General features: G+C 39.9%; 1 protein-coding gene across 1 annotated transcript; it reads right to left on the reverse strand.

The window, feature by feature from the left end:
* Positions 1 to 451: 451 nt before the first annotated feature.
* xirp2b (xin actin binding repeat containing 2b) lies at positions 452 to 15649 on the reverse strand. Its single transcript, XM_044019428.1, has 9 exons — positions 15517 to 15649; positions 13247 to 13413; positions 12527 to 12649; positions 11956 to 12045; positions 11654 to 11711; positions 11478 to 11569; positions 1743 to 11169; positions 723 to 853; positions 452 to 632 (listed from the first exon to the last, which is right to left on the reverse strand). Exons 2-8 carry the CDS (start codon positions 13295 to 13297, stop codon positions 762 to 764), a joined length of 9933 nt encoding a protein of 3310 aa, XP_043875363.1. The 5' UTR covers positions 13298 to 13413; positions 15517 to 15649; the 3' UTR covers positions 452 to 632; positions 723 to 761.
* Positions 15650 to 20112: the final 4463 nt, after the last annotated feature.

Here is a 20112-nt window from a genome sequence, read left to right on the forward strand (position 1 = left end):
ACACCTTCTCCACGTCTTTCTGTCTAACACTTAACTTTTACAACCTGCCTTTTCCACACCATTTACAATAGCTTACTCTCATTTCTTACATGCCTTGTTCCCAGTTTTAAACCACTTAACTACATGACCTTCATCAAACGCTTCCTTAAATGCACCTATACAGGACATTTCTTTGGTAGTATTTCTCATGTCCATTCACTGTCGTGTGCTTTTTCATTGCATTTCTTTGATTATAGAGAATATTTCAAAGGACACTTCTGGGAACAGCCTTTCTGTGTTGCTGTTTGGGTGACGTGGGGGAGTTGTCTGCAGGGGGCCACTGTGGTTTAGTGACCTGGATGTCTTCTTCTATTTTAAAGGCTTTCTTTGGGGGATCAGCCTGTGGAGGCCAGACTACAGATATTTTGTTACATTTTGTCATTTCGTTTTCACCGCTGTGTGTTTTGTCTACTGAACTTATGCTACTCATGGAATATCTCCATTCAAGTTTCTCATCTGAGAGGATAGGACCTCCACTTCCTGAGGGAGGATTTTGCCCAAGTCCATTATCGTAGTTCCCTTTGGACTTGAGAAGTTGTTTGTAATGGTGCAGGCAGTAGAAGTGTCCATGGAGAGAGACATAATTTCCTAGGCTACGAGAAAAAGGAAAAATCCTGTAAGAATACATCATTAATAAAAAATAATCTAGTGCGAACAATTATTTGAATGGGCACCATATTTACCTTAATTTAGTTTTGCAGTGCTCACAGCAGAAACAGCATTTATGGTACTTTTTTTTGTCCACTATCAGAGCATCCATTGGATAAGTTCTCTTCCGACATACTGTGCAGAGCTCCGACTTCGGAACTCGAACCTATTAGAAAGAAATCAAATACAAAATGTGGACTTTGTTTTTCTTTTTGGTTGCCGCACAATGCAACAATGAGCTACATCATTTATTTCTGTTTTCATGATTGTTAATCTCACTAATACAAAGCAGTACAGAATGTTTGCATTGAAAAGGTTCAATGGCATGCTCATACATTTGTTAATAGTTCATATCGCTTGTCAGGTTTTGGTAAATTTACTTATCTCCTCCAAATGCATACACTCTAAAAGGTACATCATTACATGCTGGTTTCAGTCTGGTCAGCCAGTGGATAGCCCCTCATCATGATCACTAATTTTTTGGAGATTGACATCATCATGACCTGGGCCACATGGCGGCTTAGTGGCTAGCACGGTTAGCCTTGCAGCATAAAGACCCAGGTTTGCAAGGATAAAGGGAGGATAAAGGATCAAATTTTTAAAAAATTATTAATAATAAAAATAATAATAATTGATGAACATATGTGATGCACTTGTTATCAGATGATTATCAACGGTCACAAAAGAGAGGAGGATCATCTGTGTTCAATGTTGCTGGCTTTCATTTGTATTTGCTTGAAAACTCCGGAAATTCAACATGCTGATGATGACGGTCATGAGATGTTTAAAAGCTTCAAAGAACAGGTTTTGTTTTTTTTTAAAAAAGAGAGAATATGATAGCATAGTTTTCATAAGCATGTTAATGTTCCCTTTTACCATTGCACAGCCTTGCAAGCATAGCTGAAAACCCATGGTGTTATTTCTTAGTACCTCAACGTTCATATTTTTACAAAAACGTGAAATGCACATATCACACCACAATCAAATATGTATTCAAACAAAACCCATCCACAGTCCATGCCATTTGTCTTGTTGTTTCATGCTGCAGTTTTTACCAGATGAGAAAGTCGTCTGTTGTGATATAACTTGCGATGTTGACTCCTCTGACACAGTGAAACCAAGACTTTTGAAAACTGCCTCACTCTCTGACCAAGTCTGGTGGAAATTCCTCAGCAGCTTCTCAGTGGCATCTTCATCACACGTGTCTGTTCGCCTCACTGCCAAAGTTTTTTGTTTAACTGCATCAGCATAGGAGAAAGGCGCCTTTTGAATTGAAACGCTCTCAGAGTGCATGGTCACAGCTGTCCTTGATCCAATGACCTGGTTACCAAACTCGTCAACATCTGAGAAATGTTCTGTGATTGATTTGGCTCCAGAGAAGGCTGATGGTTCTGCTGGCACAGCTTCTGCCTCATATTTCAATAGAGGGAGGGGTATGCTCTGCTGTGTGCCTCCCTTCGTCTCTTGGGGACTTTCCAGCTTTGAAGTGTCGACTGTTGTTTCACTCAGGCTTGACTTGGGCTCCTCCTGATCTTTTTCCTCCTCTCTGAATGAGAAACTTTGCTCACCCAGTTCAAAAACATTTTTAATTGCTTGGATGTCAAAAGTTGGCACTCTCTCTTCCAGGACATCTACTATCTCTTTGTCGCAATCTGTGCTTTCACTATCACTGTGAAGCCACTCTGTGGGTGGGATAATCTCATTTTTGATATAAATGTTCTCTTGTGGAGATTCAAATATGTTTACTAGACCCGACAGGTCTGCCCTGGGAAGCTCATCCTTTTCTTTGTTCAGATTTTCTGCAACACTCTCCTCCAGGTCTGGGCCCAGTCGTTCAGGTATAGCAATAGGCTCCTTTCGCACGTAGGCCTTTTTAATTTCAGCCTTTTGAGCCTCTTCAAAAAACTCTCTCTTTTCCTTGACAGATGCAGCTGATGGCTCTGACATATCTGAATCATCAATGAGATCTGGATCATTTTGAAACAACAGCGAGTGATTCTCAGACTTGCTCTGTGTCTCGCTTGCATTTAAACCTTGGAAAATATTAGCTAGCTCTTCTCCTACATGTGCCTCAGATAAACTCACTTTTGGCTTTTCAAATGACATCCCTGGAAACTCCAAAACTTGGGACTCAATTTTGATTTGCCGATGGAATGATGGCGGTGATTCTACAATCTCTGATTTCTTCTCCGAGATCTGTTGTGGAGAGAGAAGGGGCGGTGGGGTGACACCACGTGAGAGCTTGGCCATCGTGTCTTTCAGTCGAGCCAAATTTTCTGCTCTGTCAAAAGTTGGGGAAGGTGTGATTCTTGTGAGGCGTGATGTTGGGGTGTCACATCTGCGTGGTGGTGGTGTGGGAGGTGTGGGGGGCCGGTGCAGCAGGGTTGGTGAAGGAGTTACCCTCTGGGGTGAGTCGGTTCTTCGTGTGGATTCAATGGTGATAAATGTTGGTGATGGTGAACGCATCCTCAGTAATGGTGAGAGTGCACGGAAGTCAAAAGGCTTGCACTGACTGACATCTTCTGTTCTTTTTTCTTGAGATGTATTTTTAATTATTTGGTTCTCAATTTTGGCAGAACCAATACTGATCTTGGATATTCTTGCTGTGGCTCCACCACAAATGCCCTTCTCAGAAACCGACTCACATTCATGCTTCTCCATTGTCTCATAATCTTCTAGCTTAGGCTCTGCTGCTGTCACCACATGTGAGATAATTTCTTGATTTTCATGTGCATCACTTTTCACCACAGATCCCTCCAGCTCACATTTTCTCTCTGGACTTATAAGCCAATCTGGGACAGTATTGAGCAGAGTCTTTAAATATTTTGAATCATGTATCTCTGTGAAGATTTCTTTCTGAAGCGGAGATTCCTTGAGTGTTCCTGTTGTGGCCAACTTATTTTGTTCTGACTTGTCTGCCACTGTGATTGGGACAGCCCTACTTTCTTGTTGTGGTTCCTCTGTGCTCTGCTGAATAACTGTCCTTCCTTTCTTCTTTTCCGATGTCTTCATGTGCTTTTGAACTCCTTTTTGTTCCTGGCAACTTTGCTGCCCTTTGCTTTCTGTGAAAGTGACTTCTTTCATGACTTGAATGTGCTCTTCTTTTCTACTTTTGTGAATTTGGGAAACGGCAACTGTGTTCTGAGTTTGATGGGATTTTTCAGGCATTACCGTCTTGATCTCTGTAGCCTCTAACTTTGATACTATGGAAATGTCTTTACCTTTACCTGGTGGTGAACTCCCTTTAGACTTTTTTGACTTCTTTTTCTTCTTTGTGGGAGTTGGAGTTTCCTGTTGACTTTCACTTATAATATCAGTAACAGCTAGAGCTGAGGTAGTGGCAGGAGAGGCAGTAACTTTCTTAATCCTCTGTAACTCAGTTTTTACATCTTCAGATTCCCTGATCACTTTCGAATCAGTTGTTTCCACCTTTAGATCCTCTGAAACTGTCTGTTTTTCACTCTCACTGGACAGTTTTGCCTCTAGTTGCTTTTCTTGTTTGTTGTTCTTTTTCACCTTTTGATTTGGTTTGCCTGTTTTACCATCTGTGTTGGCAGCTGTCATTTGCATTGGCTGATCAGAAACTCTCTCCTGACTCTTTGTAGGAGAATGATCATTTTTCTTTTTGCTCTCACGCTGCGGTGATTTGGACTCCTTTACATTTTTATCTGAAATGGCATTTGCTTTTTTGGAGGACTGAAGGTTATTGGGTAATTTGGATGCTTTGTCTGTAGTCTTCTTGCTCTCAGACAGTGATGTGCTTAATGTTACATTCACTTCAGCATTGACAGATATTTCAGGTTTTACTATTTGATTGGACATTTTGTCTTCCTTTTTATCTTCAGCTCTGTTGGGGCCCTTTGTTGTCTGAATTTGTGAGTCTTTCTTTCTATCTGCAGTAATGTTTCCTGCATTTGCCACATCAGTGTTTGAGGTGTGAACTTTATCAGTAATGACAGATGCACCAGACTGTTCGAAGGAATCTGTTTTCTGTAGTGTTGTATGCACGTGCTGTCTCACAGATGAGGCAGATGATGTCTTTTGAATCGAGATAACTTTAGACGTCTCATTGGAGACAATTTGCTGTGAAGCAGTAGACATAATTGAAGAATCTGTGAACATTTTCTCATGACTGGCACCGTCGTGGGTAGTACTAACAGCATGCTTGGATAAATCATATAGTAGTGAGTCTGAATCAACATTGAAAGCTGTAATGTCAGCTCTTTGCTGTGTGATTTCTGCTATATTGTTGTTGGAAAGCATTTCAAGAGCAGCTGTAACTGAGTCATGTATATAAGTGGGAGTTGGAGTGGTTGGGGGGGTGTTTTCCTCTTTCTGCTTCCGGAATTTTTCTTCTGCTTTAATCAGAGGAGTGGTAAATTTACTCATTTTCCCTCTCATGAAGGGAGGAGGAGAGGGTGGAGGGGTGAATTTTACAGGTGAGACGTAAACTTTCTTTAATGGCTGTGGTGACTCAGGCAGTGGAGGGATTTTACATGAAACAGTCTTTGAATGTGTTGTTGTCATCTCTGATTGGTTTTGGTTTATTTCAACTACTTTAGCTGATGTTGCTTTCATCTGTTGCGTCTTACTGAATTCCACTTTAGTCTCCAGTTTGGGGACAGGGTGTAAAGCAGGAGCCTTCACTTTCTTGACTGTCATCTTTTTTGCTTTTGCTGGATGAATTGCCTGTGCTGGCAGACTCTCCAATTCCTGTTGAGATGGAGGAGGTGGGAGGAAGTCCTGCTCACTGGTAAGTGGTGGGGGAGGAGGAGGAGGAGGAAGGTGATCAATGTCAGAATCAACAGTGGGAGGAGGGGGAGGAGGAGGAGGAGGAAGCTCAGTATCTACGACAGGTGGAGGTGGGAGAGGCAGGTCAGGCTCTGGTACTTGTGATTGTAAAATGTAAACATCAGTTTTCACTTTGGTTTTCTTCATTCCCTTTGAACTAGATTTCAGATTACGAAACTCTGTTTTTACTGTTTTAATGTCATGTTTTTGGGTTATGGTTTTATGCTCCACCACAGTTGTTGATTGTTGAGAAGACTGCACCACCGTACTTGACTTGACTCCAGCAGTTTGAGTTTCATTCAAGGATTTATTTACTTTTGATGTCTCAACTGATTTAGCTGTTTTTAGCTTTTGTATGTTCCTCTGTGTATCAACATTGAGATTTTTAACAGGAGGGCTTTGTTTAACGCGAACTCTTCTGTGTGATCCAAGTCTGACTTTGGGAGTTTCACGCTGTGCTGTCTCCATAAGTGATTTAATAGTGCCTTTAACATCACCCTTTATAACTTCTTCTTTCTCCAGCTGGGTTTGCTCCTGTGTCTCATATAATGATTTGATTGACATCTTGACATCACCCTTCACTTCACCCTCGAGGCTTGGGCTCCTCCTCTGCATCGTTGGTGAAGGTGGAGACTCCATGAAGAGTTGAATTGTTCCTCTGACGTCTCCCTGCACATCTATTTCCTGCTGACACGTTATTCTTTCACTAGAAGCATCTTGTAGGTTTTGCATTGCTGTGTGAATATCACCCCTTACAATGTCCTCCTTTTCAACTTCCCTCACTGCTTGCTTTGCCAGCTCCAGAGATTTCAGCGAGGCCTTCACATCTCCAGCAACTAATTCCTCAACATCAACTTTAACTTTTGATGTTGCTGATTTCTCAAGAGATCTCAGAGTCCCCTTGATATTTCCCGGTATGATATCTGGCTTCTCCACATCTTTGGAACGCTTCTGACACTTCTCCAGACATCGTAGAGTTTTTGGTATATTGCCCTTTATCACCTCCTCTTTCTCCACAACAACTGTCTGATTTGCTGATTGAGAGAGTGAATTCAGAGCAGCTCTTAAATCTCCCCTGACAATCTCCTCCTTTTGTCTCTCAAATGAGACAGTTGGCTCTGTCATGAAGACTTTAACTGCGTTGTGAACATCACCAGGTATCACATCCTCTACTGTGCGCTCAATTTGCATTTGATTATGACTGAGGATGAGTTTTGTACCCTTGATGTCACCTCCAACAATCTTTTCTTTTTCTACTCTGTCAGCTGATGTATCATCAGGTCCTAAATGAAGCTGTTTGAGATACTCCATTGCACCAGATTCAATGCATGTGGAGTAAAAGTTGACATTTCCTTTTTCAGCGTCATCCACCTTTATTTTCACTGCCTGGCCTGTCTTGTCTGCACTGGACAGTCTCTGTAGAGCCCGCTTTATATCACCTCTCACGATGTCTTCTTTTTCAAGATTAATATTCTGTTGCTGATTGAGAAGAGAATATATTGTCATCTGTACATCTCCTTTTTCATCCTCTTGGATGAGTATTCCATGTTTTGCCAAACTGTCCGCACTGAAAAGGTTGTTAATGGCTTCCTGAATATCACCTCTTAATATTTCCTCCCTTTCAACACTGCTGTCTCTATCTTGATTGAATAGCTGCTGCACAGTTGTGCTAATATTACCCTTCTCCTCTGAATCTATGACTATCTGCTGCTCATTTCTTTCCTGTCTGTTTAGTAGATTCATCATAATAGTCTGTAGATCTCCCCTGATGACTTCCTCTCGCTGAATCTCTGGGGCCTGCGTATTCATAAGCTGAAATTTTGCCATCCTAACATCACCAATTTCATCACTTTCAATGAGTATTCCCTTTGACGTCACCATTTTCTGACTATAAAGCTCCTCAAGCGTTCCCTTGACACTCTTGCCGAGAATTTCCGTTTTTTCCATTTTTGTCTCATTAAAGTCATCAAATGGTGTAGTTTCAAAGAGCCATCTTGTTGTCTTAACATCCGCTTTGGGAATCTCCTCTTGAGTGACAACAGTTTCCTCATTCTCGTCTGCCTCTTTGATGTGGTCAAGGGGATTTTTCTCGAAAAGCCAGACTGAATTTTTGACATCTCCCTTTGCGACCTCTTCCTTTTTAACAGATTCAATCAGATTTTCAGAGCTCATGCTTCTTATTTTATCAATAGACTGTGTTTCAAATCTCCATTTTGCAGTCCTAACATCACCTTTTTGTATTTCACTCACATTAACTGTTCTAACAGAATCCTGTGACAAGGCATCCGACTCAAAACGGTGTTTATTCATTCTTACATTTCCTCCTTGAATGTCATCAACAGTTTTTATCAAAGTCTTCTTCTCTTCAGCAATCCTATCAAGAGGTTGTGTCTCAAATTTCCACTTGGCAGAGGAGACGTCTCCTTTTTGCACATCTTGTTGTGTGACAGATTTGATTATATAAACCTCGTCTGTGTCCTTGATAGCATCAAGAGGCTTGGTTTCAAACAACCAACGGGTTCCCACTACATCTCCTCTTGTTACCTCTTCACTTGTGACGGTGGTAACCTCATGGTAATGGCCCTCTTTGTCCTGAATAGCATAAAGGGGCTGAGTTTCAAACATCATGGTATAATTTCTGACATCACCCATCTCATCTTTATCACAAACAATTCTTTGCATTTTCATCAGCTCTGTGTCTGTCTCCTCGTGGATTTTATCCAATGAGTATGTCTCAAAAATTAAACGGCCCTTGTCTACATCTCCTCCTTGTACATCATTTACTGTGCGACTGCTCTTAGATTCCTCTTGAATATCATGTATTGTATCAATGGATTGGTTTTCAAAGAGCCATTTGCAGGTGCCCACATTTCCTTTTTGCATTTCCTCGATCTGCACTCTTTTGAGCTTTTGCATCACTTCCTCAGATGTGGAAGTCATGATATCAGATGTTTGGTTTTCAAAAACATACTTCATCCTTGACACATCTCCTGATGCAATGTCTATCTGTGTGACACGCTTAAAAGAGTCCGACTCCTCTCCCGTGAGGTTCTCCAGTTTCTCTGTCTCAAAGAGAAAACAAGCCGTTCTTACATCCTTTCCTGTAATGTCCTCTTGATTCACTGTGCATGTCTTCAGTACTGTCTCTGACTCATCATGGATCATATCAAGTGCTTGCGTTTCAAAGAGCCATGTGCAGGTTTTGACATCGCCCTTGCTCATTTCTTTAGATTCACTGTCACCCTTTAATTCGACTCTTTCATTTAGATCCTCCATCGGTTTAGTCTCAAATAGCCACTTACAGGTTTTCACATCGCCCCTCATGATATCTTGATTTGTACATATGACCACATTTTCTTCATCTTCAATATTGCTGAAGTATTTAATTGCATCAAGTGGCTGTGTTTCAAACAACCACTTTGCAGTTTTAACATCACCAGATTCTATTTCTTGTTTGGAGATGCCCTTGATAATTTGGTATTTAGTCATGCTTTCATCAAACTGGTCTATTGGCCGTGTTTCAAACATCCACTTGCAGGTTGTCACATCTCCTTTAACCACCTCTTCACGCCGCACTGTTCTCACCTCATGGATATGGCCTGAGCTGTCTTCCATAGCATAAAGTTGAGTAGACTCAAATAGGTTTTTATTTGATTTCACAGAGCCAGATTTTACACCCTCTATGAGAATCTTTTGAGATTCATCTCTCATGGTTAAATCTGTGCTCTCAAAGATTTGCTTGTAGTTTGAGACGTCCACTTTATCAATTTCTTCCAAGTCGATTGTTCGAATGACTTCTTTCTTTTCCTCCCTAATCTGTTCCAGGGGTTGGCATTCAAATCGCCATTTCTGATGTCTGACATCACCTTTTTCCTCATCTAGTGCTACTGATTTTTGAAGTTTGCCCACCTCTGCAAGTTCTTTCAGCTCATCAGTTGGAATCGTTTCAAAATAATTTCTGGCTGATCTCACATTACCTGCAATGATTTCCTCTTTCGTCGAAGTCCGTGTATTTGAATCATCTTTTAAGGTATCCATTGGTTGTGTCTCAAATACCCAGCAATTCTTACGGACATCTGCCCTGCAGCTTGTGCCATCCTCCTGTGTGAGGTCTTCCTCAATATTCACAGTTCGTGTAAACTCTTTCTTCTCATCTCTTATGTACTCTAGAGGTTGACTCTCAAAGCGCCACTTTTGGTGACGCACATCCCCTTTTACTTCTTCATTTACTGTTGCCTTTTTAAGTTTTCCAACCTCAGGACAGTTCTTTCTGGCTACTTGAGGGCTGCTTTCAAAAAAATTCCGTGCAGATCTAACATTGCCTCCAATAATTTCTTCAAGACACTGAGATCTGGTGTTGGACTCATCCTTCAGAGAATCTATTGTTTGAGTTTCAAACACAAGGCAATGTTTGCGCACATCAGCTCCAGTTATCTCCTTTTTCTCCATTTCTGAGCATTCCCATTCACTGAGAGAATTTAATGTCTTTATCTCAAACAGCCACCTGCCCCAGTCTCCCTTGTTGCTGTCCTCCATGGAAAGACTACATACAAGTTTTAGAGGTGTAGGTTCTATGTTTGCCATATCCAGGGGTTGAGTATCGAAAAGCCAACGTGAGCCAATAGAGTTTTCCAATTCAGTTTCAATTTTGCGCACAGACTTTATCTCTAACATCTGGCTTGATTGACCCATAAGGATGCATTTAAACTGAGTGTCAAAAGTACTTGTCACAGTTTTCACATCTTCATTAATTTCCTCCAACACAGCCCGTAGACTCAGCAGGTGGCTCTCATCAATGGTCTCAGTGTGCCCAAGGCTTTCCATGTATTTGTTGTCAATCATGTAAATGGTGGCATTTTCATCCTCTTCTGTGAACACAATCTCTTTTGTTAAATCCTCCTCCTTGTGCATTTTGTTGAGAGTGTCCATAGTTTGGGTTTCAAACAACCATGCTGCAGCACGGACATCTCCTTTGTCTAATTTGTTAGATTTATTTTTATATTCTGTTGAGTTGGGGTTTTGTGAGCCCAGCTCCTCAATTGGCTTTGTCTCAAACATCCAAGCTGTGTGTCTCACATCTTTGCCAAGAATTATTTCCTGTTGAATTTTCTTGACATCATCATCCTCATCGGGTGTTTCATTTCTGATCGTGTCCAGCGCCTTATTCTCAAACCTCCAACGCAATGCCTGCACCTCACCAGGAAGAACGTCTTCCCATTCCCCATATTCGTCATCATTCATCTCATCAGGACTTCCACCGTCATCCTCATACACGTACTCCTTGCTCTCAAACTGGTTGCTCTCAGTTTCATTGCTGTAATCTTTCTCAATATTCTTACGAACCTCAGGATGAATGTGTTTGTAAAGACGTTTTAGCTCATTCATACTCCTCTGCTTGAAGTGAGCATCTCTGTTGACGGGGTATATGGGATTTGGCATCTCTGGAGGCTCAGGTGAGTAACGGCTGTCTGGAATATTGTGATCTTCTAATGGCATCTGTAGTAAATCGGGGGGCGGGGGTGGAAGATAGTCAGAATCCTCGGCAGGTGGGGGTGGGAAGTCCGCATAATCCATCACTGTAGCTGTTGTGTCTTTTGATTCAGTACCAGATGCTTCATAGACCTCACAAGTGACAACATTGTTTTGGGTCACATTTGAGGACCACTTACTTCGATTGATGTCACGTCCGATCTTTTAAGGAACAAAAATTATATCAATGGGTAAATAAACATGAACTCATTAAAGAAAACTCAGTTTCAGAGAGATATGTACACTGGTATTCACCTTGTTGTAACAGATACATTTTTATTATTTATGTATTGTGTTTGTTAAAATAATTAAAATTAGTTTGGCTGCACTAAACATATACACCAGTTGATCTGATGTTTTTCTACAAAATAAATTATTTTAATTTATATTTATTACTTAAATACCTGAAATGGAATATCCACTATTTATGCAGTTCTGCTGCCTTTCTCAATGAAATGGAAAAAGCTTACCTTAACTGTTTTTTGTGGGGCAGCCTCTTCTATTGTTCTTTCAAAGCGATCCCTCAGTTCTTTTGTAGTGTACCTGGGAAACTCATCCTCTTCTAAAAATCAGCATAGACAAAATAATAAAGAGAGGCCTTTCTCGTTCTTGATGCAAAAACAAACAAACAAAAAAATCAAGCTACCTGTTTCATGTTGATGGTTTTCATAACCAGATGCTAGGTTACTGTTGCTGTATGATACCTGGGTGTATTTAAAGGAAGAAAGAATAAAGGAAATAAGGAATTGTTAGCCAGTAGAAAGATTGAACTTGTCAGCCATACACAGAGTTCTTAATTTCTGCCGAAGTGTCAAGAAATACTACACAAACATTAATTACACCAATTGAATTGATTGCAATCTGTTACAGTTTTTGTTCAACAAGGCAAAGTGTTCAGCTCATTAGCAAAGCCTGTCTACACACAAAGTGACAGATTATATTCAGTACCATGGTTTCCTGGTTGAAGTCTAGATGCTGACTGCCTGGGACAACGTGACTGCTGCTGCTCGACACTGTCACCTCCGAGTTTGATGTTTCCTGTGACACAGGGAAATAATGTGTCTGTGTCACACAAAGCAGCATTAACAAGAAACCCCATAATCCCCTGTCTTGTCTAGGTGTGTACTCCACCATCATGTACCCCAGCAGCCAAAGCCTCATAGTACATGACTGAATACAACGTAGATGTGATGTTTGATTGCTCATTGCAGTTTGAAATGATTAACCACAGTTGGAAGCAGGATGACATAGCATATGATAAGCTGTTCTCACATCCAACCAAATCCTGAAATAGTGAAATATTTACTTTTGCTTTGTTCAGCTCTACAGAATGGAGCGTAGGTTGTTGTGACAAGACAAACTGTTATATTGCAATGCAGATGAAAAGCTAAATGGAAGAATGCAAATAGAAACAAGGTCAGGTAAAAAACAAACATCATTAAACATGTAACTTAACCAGTCTCTTTCATGCTTAGTATCAGCCTGATGAAGTGTTGTACACGCCTTTGAACATGTGTACCTGCACAGTTCTGTGATGGAAATGGAACTGGGTTACATTTTGTGATGTTGTTCTTTCCTGGGTCTCAAATTGTTTCCTCACAATTCCCACAGGCAGGGAACAGACCTCTGACTCCTCCATGACCTAATGAAGCAGGAAATCACATTAGTGGTCTCAGATTCTACATGATCTGAAGTCACACAGATGCTTTGTGGGCGATTACTGTATATGTGGTGTGCATGCATATGTGGTGTGCATGCAGCACTGGGGGCAGTCAAGCATGGTGCAGCTCATGCTACGTGTGGTTTGTTTTCTCTCACTGCAGATGAACAGATGCACACCTTCAATCATACATTTTCATGTGAAATTTTCAAGTTGCGAGTGCCCTTTCAAAATAAACCTAAAAAACATTTTATGCTTTCTGCAACCTATATTCTGCCATGTGATGAAGGACTGTCTCATGTTTCCCCCTCTATTTATACATGTATTTGTAAGACTGCCGTCCTCCTTTTTCCAGCCTCAAAACTGTCATCTCCTATGCTAATAACTGCATGACAGCACTAACAGTAATGGTGTCACTTCGGCAAGATATTTAACCACATGACGACATACACACTGAAAACAAGCAAGCCGATATAATAAACAACAAAAGTATGCAAATGCTATTTTCAGTGCAGGCAACTCTGGCAAGTACTTTAGCTACAGCTGAAAGAATACGTGTCCATGCACAAGCCAAAGTACCCCGCTGTGGATGGTGTTGTCGGCTCGCTTGGACACAGCTGCCTGATACATGGCCTCGCTCACAGTTGGTCAGTGGGATGACCTCTGAGTCCACAGAGTGAATCCGGTTCCTCTGGTTGAAAAGCTTACAGGAGGTCCCGCCCTGGTTAAACCTGCGCTGCCAGCAGCTATCACACACATGACCAATACGCAATTAAAATGAATAGTTCTTATGTGAGCACACACTGTTTGGTGTTATAAAGAAATGCAATGAAAAAATTGTGTCATAACTGTATATGTTTTATTGCTAGAATTGCTTACTATTTTAGAACAAATGCCTAGTGCAATGCAGATAAAGTAGGTCACATGGTCATTAGTTTACAATTATGTTAAAATTAAATACGATTTTTAGATATCTAGTCAGTTTATAGATATATTTAATAGGGCAACAAACTGAGAGCCACAGAGAGAGTTTTCATGGTGCTACCACAGTGCAGGTGGTGGTTTTGTCAGACATCATTTAAACTAATAACACACTTGTCCTCTGATGTAAGGTTAATGTAGGGGATTTATGAAAATTATGTTTTTAAATTTAAAGCTGTGCGAGTTGTGTACGAGTCATGATGTGCGATGGTAAGATTGTGGTTCTCACATTAACACTTAAAACTAAAGAAGACATGCTACTAGTGTCCGTCAGTCTCCTCGAGATGTCCACTTTCATTACACTGAGCTTTTGTGCACTTTTATCAGTGATATTATTCATCATTACTAAAGTGTGAGCTCCATTTACAATTAGATCGCAATGTTTCGTCAGATTTAGATGCTCATTAGGAAGTAGTTTTTGTCATGATTGAGATTTGCCTTTCTAGTCCAGACATATTTAGACTAAGTAAGAGTTTATGCCTGGAACAGCATGGACGAAAATTATGGTTTTGTTTATCTTACAATTTTTATGTGCTGCAAAAACAGTCAGTACGATGATTACAACTTAAACCTAAAAAGGCACATGTTGTACTGTTGCAAATAAGAGAACTGGATGACATTTTTGATGTTTGAAAGAAAAAAAAAAGGATCCGTTTTCATTTGTTTATCTATTACTCTGTTCTGTGTGGAATTAACACTGTGTTAAACCACATTCAAACTAAAATCATGTAATATTTTGGCAGCAACGAGATTGGGTTAATCACTGCAATTTATTTTTCAAGACAACACAGCAAAGTCTTAAGTAGGCTACACAAAAACCCAATCAAAACATCCCATTGTTTTTATAGTTGAATGTGATATGCTATTAGATTTAACTAGAGTTTATACGCCTCTTTAAGTTGAAAACATACTTTAATGCTGCTTCATATAATGGCAAACACACCTTTGATGAGAGCTATTGGTGCATCATTTCCCCTACTGGCTGTTTTAGCTTCAATCAAATCTATTTTAACCTATTAGACAACTCCTAAATTTAGACAGGTTTATTTCAGCAGTTACTTATGTCATTTAATCAAAATCTTAATTTCAGCTGTGAAATTTAACCAGTGGCAAACATGCAGTGCAGCAGATCTCAGTTCAGGTCTTGAGGGCATAGACTCACAGACTTTAAATTATTGTGGTAGGAACTAAAATGTGTAGCCAAAAGAAATCTGTCAACAGTCTGAGACTTCTCTTATGACACATTAGGTTGGGTTAAGAGCTCAAATAACAAGAAGGTGAAGTAATCTAGGCGCCATGCACCTGCAAAAATAAACCATGCCTATTTTAAACTTAACCAAGAAGGGTTGTGTTTCTCAGTGAAATAAAAAGGAAAACTAGAAGGCCAGGGTTTCCTTTTAAAAGGCTGTTAGATACCTGCATTGATAAACTTGAATTTGTGTGTATTTATACATATTTACTCTTTAGCTTTCTCATTTCATGGAAGTAGAGCAACATAATCCCTTGAGGTACTGTGTTTGGTTCAGACAGTTGAACAACTCAGAACTCCATCTACTTGGAATTAGTGAATAGAATAAATCTTATGTCTCAAGCCAAAATTCAGTTAATTTAGTGTTTCGTTCACAGTTCATTTCCCAGCAGGCCTAATGTAAGATTTATTTGGTCCTTGTATTTTTTGTGGCTGTGCATTTGACATGAGGACGATGTTATTAGATTTTTAGTAGAACCAAATATTTATTCAGTCTTCCAGATAAGAAATTCTAAGCTGTATCACCACTACCTTTTGCATGTAGAATTATTAATATAAAAATACCAAAAACATATACATATTTATATGTTTTCAAAAACACAGAGTATTTGTTACATACCAGGATATAGTGTTATCAAAAAATAAAAGCTCAGCAGGTAGAATCCCACAAGAAGGCCACTGCACCCCCGGCCTGCAGGGTCTTTCAGGTCCAAAAGCAAATCCCAGTCTGCGATGGAGACCAGCTCCAGAACTATGTGTTCATCTCTGTCCAACAAGCAGACAGTGACAGCTGATTTTATTTTAGACCCTCCGCCCACATCCAAAAAAATGCCTGGGTTGTTTTTTTTAGAGAGCGAGGCCTCAGTGACTTCCTGTGACTCCTCTGCAGATGCTTGTGTACTAATAAGTCAAGTCACTCCGGTTTCATCATCACATCGTCCATCAGAGTGTACTACATACCCCAGCAGCTGTTACCACCCAAGTTCACAAAACCAACAATCTCTCATTATTCACTTCCTCTGAAAAAATGGACATTAGGCGGCAGCAAAGTTGACAGTGAATGTGTAGAAATGTGTTGGCCATGTGCTGTGCTTTGCATTTAGTCTGAAATGGGGTCAGTGATGTAATGGTATTTGTTAAAGAGGGGAGGGTAAAGGGGGCCGTAAATACTACAGGAGACACCTCTGAGTGTGGAGTAGCAAGCCAGCTCATCTTGTTTGGCCCCAGCTGCAGACAGCGGCGCCAGACTGACTCTGGTATCTCATGGAAGCTGGGCAAGTGTTTGGAGGGCAGCCATGCCTGCCAGGCATCTTCACAACCCTGTTCATCTGCAGCATGTGTAACTCATACCTGCATTTCCAAAGACCACCTATTCCAAAGCAACACTCTGGAATTCCTGTTCCCGCCAAACCACACAGTAGACTGATAGACCAAAGACCCAGTTCACCTGTTTTCCTGATCATCGAAAACTGATTAATTTGATCCTACTGTATCTAGTCTGGTCTATTCAGTCAAATGTCGACATGTGAAAGAAAAGAATATTACAAATCCTCAAAATTCATGTTTCAATGACTCAGCTTGAAGCCGGTTGTCTGTGATCCACAGTGCAGTCAATTCGTACAGTGAGGCTGAAAGGAAAGGAAATATTCCCCCGAGACAGAGAGACAGGAGAGGATGATGGGGAGCACTGTTGACAGATAAAAGATGATTTCCATCAAATACCATTGGATTTTTTAACAGTAGAAGAAACTTGCATATGGTGCAACACAAGAAGGACCAGCCTTGTCTGATATATGTAAGTATACAGACGTTTCATGCCACTTCAGAAAGAGAAACAGGCGTGAGCTTTCTTAAATCATCAATACACTTTGGTATGTTGAAGAAAATAACAATGATTTAAAATTAATAACTAAAGAGACCAATTTACAATGAATGCCAACAGACTGGGTAACTAAATGCTCTTTGCTCTCTTGATAACTTTCAACATGCCCGAGAGCAAGGCATCAGCCTCTAGTTGCCCCCTCAAGAAACAAAATGGCTCATTGCTAAACAAAGTGTTTAATTCAGAGAGCCTGAAAGTGTGAATTTGTAATTTTTGCTCTGCAACAACAGATCCAGGCTGTGTCTATAAATATCTGTGAGGTTTTTGTCATAGTGCCTGATTAAATAAGAGGGATGCCCTGAGGAGAAAACTGAGCTATTTACATTACAACACATCTAATTAGGTTTCTGAAGAAACCAAGGAAATGACAAACCAAGGCCAGAAGACACATCTGCCGTATATACTCTGTGATGGCAGTATCGAAAATAAACATTTTTTTATTTCAGAGGCAACGAGAAGAAGTTATGAAGTAATCCAGTGACAATTATATTCTATTGATGAAGAGAAATTCTCTTTAAACACAAATATCCTCTTCCAATGAAGAAATCCTCAAAATGAAAATGTTAATGTACTTTTAAGTACATCAATCATTACAGAAATGTGCACTAATAAATAGATTTAAATTAAGTGACAGTTGATTGGTATCACCCCTCTGTTGCTGGATAAAATAATTTCAGTTGTGTTGTGTGGTTACATCCATAACCTGAGCCACAAAAAGAGAGCAAATATTTTAATACTCTTTATAAACTGTGAACAGTGGTTTCATTGTGATTCTCTCCCCAGCAGAGTCTTGGTGTAGAGATCACATCAGTGAGCACTGCATGTGGACCACAGGCAGATAGCACCATGGGGTGCATGACAATGAGCCACATCTCCGCCAGATGCCATTAGAAGTGAGGCTATGGATCACAAGAACTCTTGTAAGAATTTAGGGATTTAAAAAAACAAACTTAGCCTAACTTGTCAGAGTTTTTTTTTTTAATAGTCAACACTCCACTTGCCAGACATTATTATATTTTTGTTTCTTAATGCTTTGGCTTTAAATCACACTGATCCACTGATACGTCATATTTTAAGATGTGGTATGAGGTAATCAAACGTATGTGCACTGTGTCATCAGATAAAGAAGCAGCTACTTTAAGCTTCTTATGAACATGGCTCTGTGTGGTTGTCTCTGCTATACACCTTGTGCTTTTCACCACCTGGTAGAGCTTAACTCAGCCTATATTATGCAAGTCAACCAAAATTTTTGGTATATGGAAGCTCCAAACAAGGGTAAAATAATACAATGTTGACTGGTATTACTAATGCAGACATACAAAGACAAATATGAGAGGAAGGTTCATGTACCTCATCAGGAAGACCATTAGCTTTGACAAGTTGTCTCCTATGGTCCTCAGAATACATTACAAAGACCTAATGGCAGGCCTTTAGTAACCCACACCCAGAGGCTTCCTAGTGCAATGATGACACTTCCCTCTGTTTGTTCTTACAGACTCAATGAACAATTCACAACCACTGGCACAATACAGTATTCATGCATTCATTGTCTACCGCTTTATCCTCCACATGATGGTTGCGGGGCTGCTGGATCACAAGACAGTATTTTACTTTTTAAAACCTGTCACTTTTCCTCTATAGCATCTTTCACAAAGACAGGAAGTTTACCGTTACTGAAGCTGCACTGTGATGTGATGTATATTTGGCACAGCAGTGCTCATGCTTGTGCGTTGTAATTGTGCACATATACTGGAATGTTAATGTTGTTATGTTCACAGTCTATGTCTGTTGTACTAACATTAGCAATTGGGCACTCAATACAAAGTAAAGCTTCAGTTTATGAAAAGTTAGCCAGTTAATATAATTCATCCTGACAGGAACACAGTCTGTTCCAAATTTCATTGCAGTTCCACATAAAAAGCTGCTGAAGAAAAAGTCTGATGCGCAACTCTGGCTTTATCATCAGGGATTTAATTTAAAATCAATCAAGTCGGTGTCTGAAAGTAGCTGGGGTGTTTGGGGAACAAAGTTTATTTTCAAGTTAATTTATGAATAAATAATGTTTGTCTGCAAAATTAAAAGAAAAATACTACCACAACACTACTTAAATGATTAATATAGAGTGTGTACTAGCACTGCTGCTGCTGCTATTGCAGTTAACTGCTATGTTTATATGACATGATTCTGTGACGTTTTTCATTCCACTAGTTGCCATAGAATCTTGGATAAACAGGGAATGATTTTCAGGACCAATTAAAAACCTATTTACAACTAAGGCTTAGTACTGTAAAGATCAGGAATCCTCATGACTAGCAACTATTAAGGGTTCAACACAAATGTTTTTACTGTACAATGTTCAAGTTGTAGAAAATGCTAACTAAACTAAAAAACTAAACAGAATTTATGATAACGTATCAGAAGATAATAATATTCACAATTTTTTATGCAATATTGTATATGCTCTCAGGGTGCAAGTAAGATAGCTTTGAGAATATAAACGTTTAGCTACTAATCAGCATTGCAAGGCACAGAAAGGCCTTTTCTTTGATTTAAAAATTGTTTGCAAATTGAATAATCCCAGAGGGTGTTTTTTTTCCAGCTGTTTGGGAAAATTGGGTTAAAGAAGCAAGTCCGAAATCAGAATACTGCAAAGAGCCTGCAACATTAAACCATACAAACCTCAAACACTTTGTGGGCTGAAATATAATTTCTTTTAAGGGAAGAATTGCTAAACATGCATGTGAAAAACAAGAAACAGAATAGAGGGAAAAGATCCTTCAGATGTTTGCTTCAAAACATGTCTTTCTTAACTGTCTTTATCTATGCTAATTTCAAGACTGACACTGTGATCTTGCATCTCTCCCACAACCACTCACAAAAAAAATGCAGATGTTGTTGCTTGGGGACATGAATACATAAAATCTCACAGTGATGCCAACACGTCTATTTTTGACATTGTAGTGGTACTGTGCACAGATTGGATGCTCATTTTAGATCTGACATAGTTTTGAGTATTTACAAGGTAGATGAAGCTTTTGGACACTAAGTTTGTCCCTGGTATTTTTAGTGAGGTGTTGGGTCAGCGGCTTCAGAAGAAATGTTGTTTGCAACAATATCATTGAATCACTGTGTACACACAACGTCCGCGAGGAAACCTCTTGGACATAATGCATTCCCTAGCCCCTTACCCTAACCTTAACCATCATAACTAACCTTGACCCTAAAAGTAGGTCTTAAGCCTGAAAAAGCCTCTCAACCTCGTGGGGACCATACAAAATGTCCAAACAATGTCAAAATGTCCCCACAAAGATAGATTTGTATGTTTTTGGTTCA

Source organism: Solea senegalensis, linkage group LG2 (genome assembly GCF_019176455.1).
Source record: "Solea senegalensis isolate Sse05_10M linkage group LG2, IFAPA_SoseM_1, whole genome shotgun sequence".
Taxonomy (NCBI): domain Eukaryota; kingdom Metazoa; phylum Chordata; class Actinopteri; order Pleuronectiformes; family Soleidae; genus Solea; species Solea senegalensis.